This window comes from Neoarius graeffei, chromosome 12 (genome assembly GCF_027579695.1).
Source record: "Neoarius graeffei isolate fNeoGra1 chromosome 12, fNeoGra1.pri, whole genome shotgun sequence".
Taxonomy (NCBI): domain Eukaryota; kingdom Metazoa; phylum Chordata; class Actinopteri; order Siluriformes; family Ariidae; genus Neoarius; species Neoarius graeffei.
Window position 1 is genome coordinate 925530 of NC_083580.1, and position 11695 is coordinate 937224.

The following is an 11695-nucleotide window of genomic DNA, read 5'->3' on the forward strand; positions in this document are numbered from 1 at the left end:
TCCGTCTGTGTGTGCAAGTCAGCTGAAGAGTCCTCAGAGATGGTCCATGATGTACACTCCAGGCACCCTTTCAACATCTCTACACTGTCCTCATCCCACACCTGGATCTGCTTTTCCACAGGTTTAACCCTTTTCAAAACCTGTTTATAGGTGAGTCTTAGAAGGACTGTGTTGTGATCTGAGCCACCCAGGGGGGGCCTGGCAATAGATGAATATGCCTTGGGGATGGAGCCATAGCATAAGTCAATTGCTTTGTTTTTTCGTGTTGGACATGTGACATACTGCGAATAGGTAGACAGTGTTTTTTTGAGGGTACAGTTGTTAAAGTCCCCCATTATAAACTTGGGCGCATCTGGTGAGATTTCATCAAATTCGTGGGTGATATTAAAGATAATGTCTGCTGCCTTGTTTGTGTCTGCTCTTGGATGTATATATAGCAGTGTCAGGAAAATTTGTGGGAATTCATGGGGAAGATATGAGGGTCGCATAGAAACTGATAAAAGTTCAATATCGGGGTGCAGATCTTTTTTCTTACCACATTTGTTTTGCACCATCTGTCATTTATCATGACGCACACGCCCCCTCCGTGTTCCTTGCCTGTAGCCTTACTGCATCGGTCCAAGCGCACGATACTAAATCCATCGGGACAAACTTCGGAATCTGGCACGGTATCATTGAGCCAGGTCTCGGAGAAGGCAAGAACACCGGCTTCCCTGTATTCATGCAAGTAACGAGTGTTTACTCGCAACTCATCTGCTTTTCTTTTAATCGACTGGACGTTAGAGAGAATGATGGTTGGAAGTGGGACTTTTGTTTTTCTCCTCCTGAGTCTTTGACGCACTCCTCCCCTCTTCCCTCATTTTCTCTTGTTTTCTCGGGTTCTTGTTATCTCCGCAGGTACACTGGTATAATTCCAATCGGCTGCAAAGGCTCTCAGTTGTAGGAGAAAGTCTCTGTTGTAGCGTACGTGTGATTCCGCATTACAGGCCGGTTCACACGCCACGCTGATAACAAACAGTATCGACCCGACTAATAAAACAAGCTCCCATATGCGACTCATAGTGGCTTATGGTAGCCTACGATTAAGAAAGCATAACTAATTAAAATTTGTGCCAAAAATGATCTCAAACAAACAACTTAGTCACTCAACAAACAAACAAAGAAGGAGACAGACAGACTGTACCGCTGGTCGCCCCTGTGCAGCGTCCCCTGCAAAATACAGATCTACGGAGGGTTTTTTGAAGTTTTTTGAAGTTCGTTCACACACACGAACTTTTGAAACATACTTAGCGACACCGTTCTAAGGCGGACTTCTTGGTTATTAAACTCAGCACACATGAAGGACAAACGGTAAAACATTTCAGAAACTTAATTGTTGAGGAAACTAACAATCAAATCTGTTCTGCATCTCTGGATGTGCTTGTGAGCAGCAGCTCAGTGGGAGTTACCCACACCTCCAGCCCGATAGGTGGCGGTAAAAGACATTGCTCTGGCTTTTCAAGTCAAAGAAGAAAGTACCCGGATGAAAATACGGAAGCACATCAGCGATGCTGCAGAGACGCGCTGGAAACACTTTACTCACTGCGGTGAGACTTTACATCGCTGCACTTGTGATCAGCCGCGCAAAACCTGGACTCGGTCAGGAGGAGAAAGATAAAATAAGTCCAGAAAAATGTATAATTTGGGGACCGGGGCTGGATCCGCGGCTGGTGCTTCCGGTCCGATATTTCTACATCCAGGCGGTGAATCAAGACGGAGAGAAAATCACCCAGTCCCCGGGTCAGAACTTTACACACACACACACTCTCCCATACACCTCCATACACACACACTCTCCCATACACCTCCATACACACACACTCTCCCATACACCTCCATACACACACACTCTCCCATACACCTCCATACACACACACTCTCCCATACACCTCCATACACACACACTCTCCCATACACCTCCATACACACACACTCTCCCATACACCTCCATACACACACACACTCTCCCATACACCTCCATACACACACACACTCTCCCATACACCTCCATACACACACACACTCTCCCATACACCTCCATACACACACACACTCTCCCATACACCTCCATACACACACACACACTCTCCCATACACCTCCATACACACACACTCTCCCATACACCTCCATACACACACACACACTCTCCCATACACCTCCATACACACACACTCTCCCATACACCTCCATACACACACACTCTCCCATACACCTCCATACACACACACACTCTCCCATACACCTCCATACACACACACTCTCCCATACACCTCCATACACACACACACTCTCCCATACACCTCCATACACACACACTCTCCCATACACCTCCATACACACACACTCTCCCATACACCTCCATACACACACACTCTCCCATACACCTCCATACACACACACACTCTCCCATACACCTCCATACACACACACACACTCCCATACACCTCCATACACACACACACACTCCCATACACCTCCATACACACACACTCTCCCATACACCTCCATACACACACACTCTCCCATACACCTCCATACACACACACTCTCCCATACACCTCCATACACACACACACTCTCCCATACACCTCCATACACACACACTCTCCCATACACCTCCATACACACACACTCTCCCATACACCTCCATACACACACACTCTCCCATACACCTCCATACACACACACTCTCCCATACACCTCCATACACACACACACTCTCCCATACACCTCCATACACACACACTCTCCCATACACCTCCATACACACACACACTCTCCCATACACCTCCATACACACACACTCTCCCATACACCTCCATACACACACACACACTCTCCCATACACCTCCATACACACACACACACTCTCCCATACACCTCCATACACACACACACACTCTCCCATACACCTCCATACACACACACACACTCTCCCATACACCTCCATACACACACACACACTCTCCCATACACCTCCATACACACACACACACTCTCCCATACACCTCCATACACACACACACACTCTCCCATACACCTCCATACACACACACACACTCTCCCATACACCTCCATACACACACACACACTCTCCCATGCACCTCCATACACACACACACACACTCTCCCATGCACCTCCATACACACACACACACACTCTCCCATGCACCTCCATACACACACACACACACTCTCCCATGCACCTCCATACACACACACACACACTCTCCCATGCACCTCCATACACACACACACACACTCTCCCATGCACCTCCATACACACACACACACACTCTCCCATGCACCTCCATACACACACACACACACTCTCCCATACACCTCCATACACACACACACACACACTCTCCCATACACCTCCATACACACACACACACTCTCCCATACACCTCCATACACACACACTCGATGTTATAAACCCTTCACTGATGGAAACTTGAGTGCAGAAATGAGTTTAGGCGTGTTCATTGGGGATAGATTAGGGATAAAATTAGCTCATGTTTTAAGTCGTTCAAATTCTGTAAAGCTGCTTTGCGACAATGTTTATTGTTAAAAGTTCGATACAAATAAACTTGACACACTCGCACACGCCTCTATACTCGAGTTCAGAAACATGTTAATTATCTGTAAAACTAATTAGTTTATTTTTCCTTGTTTTTCCACTTGTTTCATAAACAGAAGCGAGTCAAGCAATGTGTGTAAATATAATTTATTAAAACATTTATTTATTCAAAATATTTATGAAATCATTTGTTTAAAAATTTGTTTTGCCACATGGTTTAGTTTGTATTGAATAATTTTTGAATAAATATTGAATTTTAGTCATTTGAACCAATTTATTAAAATATCTTTTATTAAATAATTTTTTGTTGGAGGAAAAACAAAACAAAACACTACTGTGTGTGTGTTTGTTTTTCAGGTTCAGATTCGTTCCAGCTGAGGGTGAGTGCGCTCTCGGTACAGGAGCGAGTTCGTGTTCATGTTCCTGCACCTCTGGACCGGAGTGACGGCTCCTTCCTCGTCAGGTTCCGGCTTTACTCCAGCGTGGTTCACGGTCTCAAGGTGGAGGTGTTTCACAAACACACCCCTGTGGCTCAGTCTCCGTACACACTGACAGGTGGGGGGTGAGAGAGAGAGAGACTTTAACACTGTGTTCGAGCATGGTGTACAACCCCGATTCCAAAAAAGTTGGGACAAAGTACAAATTGTAAATAAAAACGGAATGCCATGATGTGGAAGTTTCAAAATTCCATATTTTATTCAGAATAGAACATAGATGACATATCAAATGTTTAAACTGAGAAAATGTATCATTTAAAGAGAAAAATTAGGTGATTTTAAATTTCATGACAACAACACATCTCAAAAAAGTTGGGACAAGGCCATGTTTCCCACTGTGAGACATCCCCTTTTCTCTTTACAACAGTCTGTAAACGTCTGGGGACTGAGGAGACAAGTTGCTCAAGTTTAGGGAGAGGAATGTTAACCCATTCTTGTCTAATGTAGGATTCTAGTTGCTCAACTGTCTTAGGTCTTTTTTGTCGTATCTTCCGTTTTATGATGCGCCAAATGTTTTCTATGGGTGAAAGATCTGGACTGCAGGCTGGCCAGTTCAGTACCCGGACCCTTCTTCTACGCAGCCATGATGCTGTAATTGATGCAGTATGTGGTTTGGCATTGTCATGTTGGAAAATGCAAGGTCTTCCCTGAAAGAGACGTCGTCTGGATGGGAGCATATGTTGCTCTAGAACCTGGATATACCTTTCAGCATTGATGGTGTCTTTCCAGATGTGTAAGCTGCCCATGCCACACGCACTAATGCAACCCCATACCATCAGAGATGCAGGCTTCTGAACTGAGCGCCAATAACAACTCGGGTCGTCCTTCTCCTCTTTAGTCCGAAGGACACGGTGTCCCTGATTTCCATAAAGAACTTCAAATTTTGATTCGTCTGACCACAGAACAGTTTTCCACTTTGCCACAGTCCATTTTAAATGAGCCTTGGCCCAGAGAAGACGTCTGCGCTTCTGGATCGTGTTTAGATACGGCTGCTTCTTTGAACTATAGAGTTTTAGCTGGCAACGGCAGATGGCACGGTGAATTGTGTTCACAGATAATGTTCTCTGGAAATATTCCTGAGCCCATTTTGTGATTTCCAATACAGAAGCATGCCTGTATGTGATGCAGTGCCGTCTAAGGGCCCGAAGATCACGGGCACCCAGTATGGTTTTCCGGCCTTGACCCTTACGCACAGAGATTCTTCCAGATTCTCTGAATCTTTTGATGATATTATGCACTGTAGATGATGATATGTTCAAACTCTTTGCAATTTTACACTGTCGAACTCCTTTCTGATATTGCTCCACTATTTGTCGGCGCAGAATTAGGGGGATTGGTGATCCTCTTCCCATCTTTACTTCTGAGAGCCGCTGCCACTCCAAGATGCTCTTTTTATACCCAGTCATGTTAATGACCTATTGCCAATTGACCTAATGAGTTGCAATTTGGTCCTCCAGCTGTTCCTTTTTTGTACCTTTAACTTTTCCAGCCTCTTATTGCCCCTGTCCCAACTTTTTTGAGATGTGTTGCTGTCATGAAATTTCAAAATGTCTCACTTTCGACATTTGATATGTTGTCTATGTTCTATTGTGAATACAATATCAGTTTTTGAGATTTATAAATTATTGCATTCCGTTTTTATTTACAATTTGTACTTTGTCCCAACTTTTTTGGAATCGGGGTTGTAGAATATTACACACACATGTTTGAGCCCAGCCCTGATTGATGAAGACTGATAAAACACTCGGCTCAATTCCGTGATCTGAGCCTGGCCTGGTGGGTGTGGCCTAATATTCTAATGAGAAGCTTGATTGACAGCCAGCTCTCTGAGTCTTTTTGTATTTAACTTTATTCATTTATTTTACCTGCTTGTATATTTGTTTTTTAATTTAATATTCATTTTTCACTATTAGTTATTTATAAATAAAACCTGTGAGGAAGGAATGAAATCAGCTGTGTGATTGCTGTGGGTGGAGCTTACAAATGCTTTCCCCAAGATAAGACCAGCCCACTTCACATTAAAAGGGAAGACGCATTGGTGATGTTCATGTTAGATGTTCAGGAGTCGTGTTTATTATTATTATTATTATTATTATTATTATTATTATTAAGCTCTCTGGCTCCGCCCCCTGTTGCAGGAGCGGTGTATCATGAGGACTGTGATTGTCCCGATGAGGACGCGGAGGCGTGGCTGAGTGTGATGAAGTGTCCGAGTGCAGATCCTCAGATTGAGGAGGATTTCAGCTCTTTTCCCTCCATCGAGCTGCAGCGAGTGAGACAGGAAGTTCCCTCGCGCTTTTCAAACAGAGGCGTCATTCACTACGCCATCATCAACAACCAGCTGCACCGCCGCTCGCTCGGGAAGTACACCGACTTCAAGATGTTCTCTGACGAGATGCTGCTTTCGCTCGCACGCAAAGTGAGAAGTTTCTCCACATTTCACATCGTAACAGACTTCTGTCCCGCGGCTCTTCTGATTGGTCGGCTGTAAATCTCCTCGCAGGTCCGTCTGCCCGACGTCGAGTTCTTCATTAACGTCGGTGACTGGCCGTTAGAGACGCGCAAAGTTTCTGACGTTCCCGGACCAGTTCCTGTTCTCTCATGGTGCGGCTCGAAGGACACGCGTGACATCATCCTGCCCACCTACGACATCACACACTCCACCTTAGAGACAATGAGGGGCGTGTCCAATGACCTGCTGTCTGTACAGGGAAATACAGGTGTGTGTGAGATTTATTAATTTATGTATTTAATGATTTTAACATTTTACTTATTTATTTTTAATTTAATTCTCCTTTTATCCGTTTTTATTACTTTATTTTATTGCCATTTATTTGTATTTATTTAAATAACATTGAAATAAACTGGCAAATTAATTTACATTCATTTTACTTAGTTTTCACTTTATTTTCAATTTGTTTTATTTATCTGTGGAACATTTCACCTTTTTTAACAAAACCATGCTTATTTTAAAGTATTTATTTATTTATTTCACCTTTATATGAGTTGCAGCTTCTGTTTCCAGTCGTTAAATAAAAAAAAGTCCTGTGTGTTGGCTGTTGATTTGGTGTTTAGTGCGTTAGCCTCTGCTTGTTTCTCCGCGGTGGTTTGTGGTTGTGCAGGTCCTGTGTGGGGCAATAAAACAGAGCGAGCGTTTTTCCGAGGCAGAGACAGTCGTGAGGAGCGCTTACACCTCGTCTCCATGTCCAAAAAAAATCCTGAGCTGCTGGACGCCGGGATCACGGCTTTCTTCTTCTTCCGTGAGCGAGAGAAAGATCTCGGCAAAGCGCCGCTGGTCGGATTCTTCGACTTTTTTAAGGTGAGAGAGACCAAGAAGGTATTAATTAAATAATAATAATAGATTTTATTTGTGTAACACCTCTATCAGACAAATTATTAACAATTATTAAACAAAACAGATGAAATGTTCACATAATACACAGATTATTCAGAGGAAATAAAACAGACCTGTTCATGTATTCAGGAAAAATAACAATAATACATTACAGAGAGACTTATTTCTGTGTGTGTGTGTGTGTGTGTGCAGTATAAGTACCAGGTGAATGTGGATGGGACGGTAGCTGCGTACAGGTTTCCGTACCTGATGTTGGGGAACAGTGTGGTCATGAAGCAGGACTCTTCATATTACGAACACTTTTACACACACCTCAGGCCTGGGCGCCATTACTTACAGTTCAAACGAGATCTGTCAGATCTGATTGAGAGAATCCAGTGGGCCAAGGTGAGAAATTTGATTAATTATTGTTATAATTAAAGCAGATCTGTAGACGAGTTGCTCTTCACTCATCTGAAAAACGTCAGTGAAAAGTACGTGGCCACGCCCCTTTCTACTGTAACAGCAGTGGAAAGGTTAATTTCTACTTCCGCGTCAGATCTGTGCTGTCGGACGCGGTGTATCCGTGTGCCTTATGCCCCGCCCTAAGCAGAAATGTAACTCCGTCGCAGCGGTGTCGACCGCAGGGTCTGTGATCAGCGCCCTCAGTAGCGCCACGTTTCCTCCTGCACATTTCCAGCTGCTGCTTTTCCACGAAGCTGCGAGCTCTGTCGTCAGTGTGTTGCGTGTTTAATATATGAAGTGTGAGTCTCTGTCGCGGCTGAAACGTCACTATAACTGTCTGTTTAATCCTCGGTCTCATCCTGTGGATTTAAAAACTGGTGTTATTTTTACAATTTTGAGGTTTTTCTTTTTCCTTCAGTAAATTTGTTTCAAAACAATATTTTGTCTGTTATTTTCTGTTTATTCTTCATCCAGTGAAACGCAGAGCTTCTGTGTGTAAAAGCAGTAAATTCTGGTGTTTTCATGCAACAGCGCCTCCTGGAGGAGACAAGAACATATACTTCACCCTGTGTGAGAGACAAAGCTGAACTTACAGCAGAGTTTAAACAGAAGTATAAATCAGGTGTGTGTGTGTGTGTGTGTGTGTGTGTGTGTGTGTGTAAGTAACAGGAGAACGACGGTGAAGTGGAGGCCGTAGCGAGGGCGGGGCAGGCGCTGGCCAGAGAACTGCTCCAACCTCACAGACTCTACTGTTATTACTACATGGTGCTGAAGGTAATGTGAGTAACGTTACTGCAGTCACTGTGATACTGAGACTCTCACTGTTACTGCCACCACTAATGAATATTCATAATGCACAGTATAAACAGGAACGAACAGTAAGATCTCTCTCTCACACACACACCAGGAATAAACAGCAGTATTTAACTTTATTATATGGCACGAGCTACTTCCAGTAAAATCGTGCGCTCTGATTGGTTCCTTGGTGGGCAGTATTTTCCTGTAATGCCCACGGGCGATGATGGACTTTGAAAGCCGGAGCCTTGGAAATAGTGCTGCAAAAAAATAGATGCACTGGAAACCAAAACAGAATCAAAAACTGCTGAAAGACAAACAAGAGTCACAGAGTTACTCAAGAAATGAGCAACAAACAGTGTTCAGAAACCGCGAACGGAAATTCAGTTTCGAAACCGCTAGCCAGGCTTGTAGTCCTCGAGTCCGACTCGTGACTCTGCTTGGACTTGAACAGCGATGACTCGGACTCGTGCGTTAACTGCATTCAGACTCTTAAACTGGAGACGAGGGCTCAGATTTTTTCTTTATTTTTTGTAACATGCCATAATAATTTGGCTTAAGAGATTTATATCTACATTAATTTTTGTACAAATTTCATGCGAGAGTGTCACGGCTGCGCGGCTTGGCGTGTGCTTCAGATAGACGCTCGGGCGCGATCCGGACAGCACGCGCACCATAAACGGTTTCGCATCAAGGCAGCACCAGCCACCATCAAATGGTGCAGTGTGAGTTTTTTCTCTGACTCGATTCAGATCAATCGTGACTCGACTCAAAATTTTCTTTAATGACTTGGACTTGACTCGGACTCGAGGTTTAGTGACTCGACTACAGCACTGCTGCTAGCCACTTAATCTGTGTGTGACTCAACTACATTACAAATATATTTCATTTTATTACTTTTTTTTTTTTTTAGTTTTATCGCACTCTATTTTTTTGTTACTGTCTATTCCTGACTCTTTCTGTCTGTGAACTGCTGGAACATGTAAATTCCCCACTGAGGGATAAAGTAAGTTTATCTTGTATGATGTGACTGAAAGCCGTGCCACGCCTCGTTATATGAGCGTCTAGTTTAATCTTAAAAAGCCAGACGGTAAACTCCTTATTAACTTCGCTTGCTCAGTCTTTGAGAAAATATCAGACGCCGGTCTCTTTGTGCCGTCGAGCTGGTTGCGAGGACACTGTGCATGTTTTGGCTGCTGCTTCTCACCTGAGCCCCCCCCCGTGTTTTTCTTTGTGTTTGTATAGTCTTTTTTTGAGTGTTTTGTCTGCCAGTTGTGGCGAAGCTCCGGGCCCGGTTTTGGGTGGGTTTGTTCCCTTCAAGCCTCGGTTCGCTGTGGCTGATGCCTGTGCTTCTTGCTGTGGACTGCACTGAGTTCGTTGCTCTTTTATTGTTGGGGTTGTCCAGTGCTCTGTGTGCTGGAGCTTCTGTGCTCGCGTTGTGGATCCGCGGCGTGGCGCGGCGTGGCGCTCCGGGTGATGTTGCTTGGTGGTGTTATGGTGGCTGTGCAGGTGCTGTGGGATTTATCTTTGTGGGCCTGTGGTAGTGACGCCACTGGAATTGCATCCTGACCCTCTTTTGGTGGACCCCTCACCCCCACCCCCCAGTTGTAAAGTGACCTTGGGTGTGAGAAGGACGCTGCTATAATAAACTCAACTAATTATTTTTATTAAGACCTCAGTCTGATATTTTCCTGTAAAGACCACACACTAAATGAATAAGTAGTTTAGTCGTAAACAGTGATAAAGAACACACACACACACACACACACACACCCCACTGTAATACAATACTAAACTCCACAGTAATGAAGAGTGGCGTTTCCTCAGCCCCCCCATCATCTGCGTGTTATCGGAGTTCCTTCTGAAAATAAAATTTTCCCAGGCTGAGTTTTACTCGGATGTTAAACGCTGCTCTGTTTTGAGAGAAAGTTTGGTGTTCGTTCTCTGACTGTAGCTCTTGATTCAGATGGAGTCACTGTGACAGTTTGTTTGTTTTTCAGTCCTATGCAGATCGACAGGTGGGTAAACCTGCTGTTCATCCTGACATGGAGAGAGTGAGACAGCCGTCTGACCGCAGCGCAGCGTGCGACTGTCTCGGGAGGACACGGGAGCGGCCGAGTGACGAGCTCTGACAGGAGGGACGTGAGGGAACTCTCCTCTGGAAACCAGGGTTCCTGCAGAGAACCTTTACACCTGTCACACCCACCTTCTCCCTGAGTGTGGGCGTGTCCCAAACCACATGCCATGTTTAGTACATCGGGCACAGACACGCCTTCACCGAGAGCCGAGTGTAAACACACAGGAGCCTCGGCACTGAAAGGGGGACTGTTTACTTTTGCTGATTTTTATGTGCTGATAATACGCCGAGTAAATCATGTCCTCATTTTATCTCTCTCACACACACACACACACACACACACACACACACACACACAGATTATATTTTATAAGTGATGAGCCTTTTAGTGTATTATATTCTCAAAGAGAAACAAAGTCTGGCTTTTAAGCTGATTGTTTACTGTCCTGTACTTTAATAACTGCAGCATCAGCAGTGTGTGTGTGTGTGTGTGTGTGTGTGTGAGACTGAAATGCTTTTACATTTACTGTTTACATTTCACAACGGAGCTGCTGAGGTTCTTTGCGTTGTTAATCACTTTGGATCTGACAACTGAATAAAATGACACTTGTTTAATTATTTAAATAGTTGTTAGTCCTCTACAGCTAGTCCCGCCCCGCCCCGCCCTGGGTCTGAATGAGGTGAGTCTCAGTCCCCTTGTGTTTAAAGGGATTTGACTCAATGACAGGTTATGAAGGTTCAAATAGAGTAGAATATAAAACAAGTGGGGAAAAACGCATTCTAAAATAAACTGCAACACAATGATTTGCTTTCAGGGCGTAATCGAGAGCGTTGGCTGTGTGATTGGGTGCAGAGATGCCGTAAAACATGGACACGATGGTTGTGGAGACGCAGCTAGAGAGAG

At 44.4% G+C, this 11695-nt stretch overlaps 1 protein-coding gene across 4 annotated transcripts; it reads left to right on the forward strand.

The window, feature by feature from the left end:
• Nucleotides 1-1531: 1531 nt before the first annotated feature.
• Nucleotides 1532-11409, forward strand: poglut3 (protein O-glucosyltransferase 3). 4 transcript variants are annotated; one of them, XM_060935300.1, is made up of 8 exons: nucleotides 1532-1779; nucleotides 3981-4178; nucleotides 6259-6539; nucleotides 6624-6840; nucleotides 7243-7439; nucleotides 7668-7862; nucleotides 8589-8698; nucleotides 10715-11409. In XM_060935300.1, the coding sequence occupies exons 1-8, from the start codon at nucleotides 1548-1550 to the stop codon at nucleotides 10770-10772; spliced, it is 1488 nt and encodes a 495-aa protein (XP_060791283.1). In that variant the 5' UTR covers nucleotides 1532-1547; the 3' UTR covers nucleotides 10773-11409. The 4 variants fall into 4 exon arrangements, with proteins under 4 accessions (XP_060791283.1, XP_060791282.1, XP_060791284.1 ...); XM_060935299.1 differs by having other exon boundaries at nucleotides 8589-8693; XM_060935301.1 differs by lacking the exon at nucleotides 7668-7862 and having other exon boundaries at nucleotides 8589-8693.
• The last annotated feature ends 286 nt before the right edge of the window (nucleotides 11410-11695 follow it).

Coding starts and splice junctions, on each gene's coding strand:
- poglut3 (XM_060935299.1), top strand. CDS start 1,548: ATGCTGCAGAGACGCGCTGGAAACACTTTACTCACTGCGGTGAGACTT. Junction 4,179..6,258: donor GTCTCCGTACACACTGACAG/GTGGGGGGTGAG, acceptor CCCCTGTTGCAG/GAGCGGTGTATCATGAGGAC. Junction 6,540..6,623: donor TGCTTTCGCTCGCACGCAAA/GTGAGAAGTTTC, acceptor ATCTCCTCGCAG/GTCCGTCTGCCCGACGTCGA.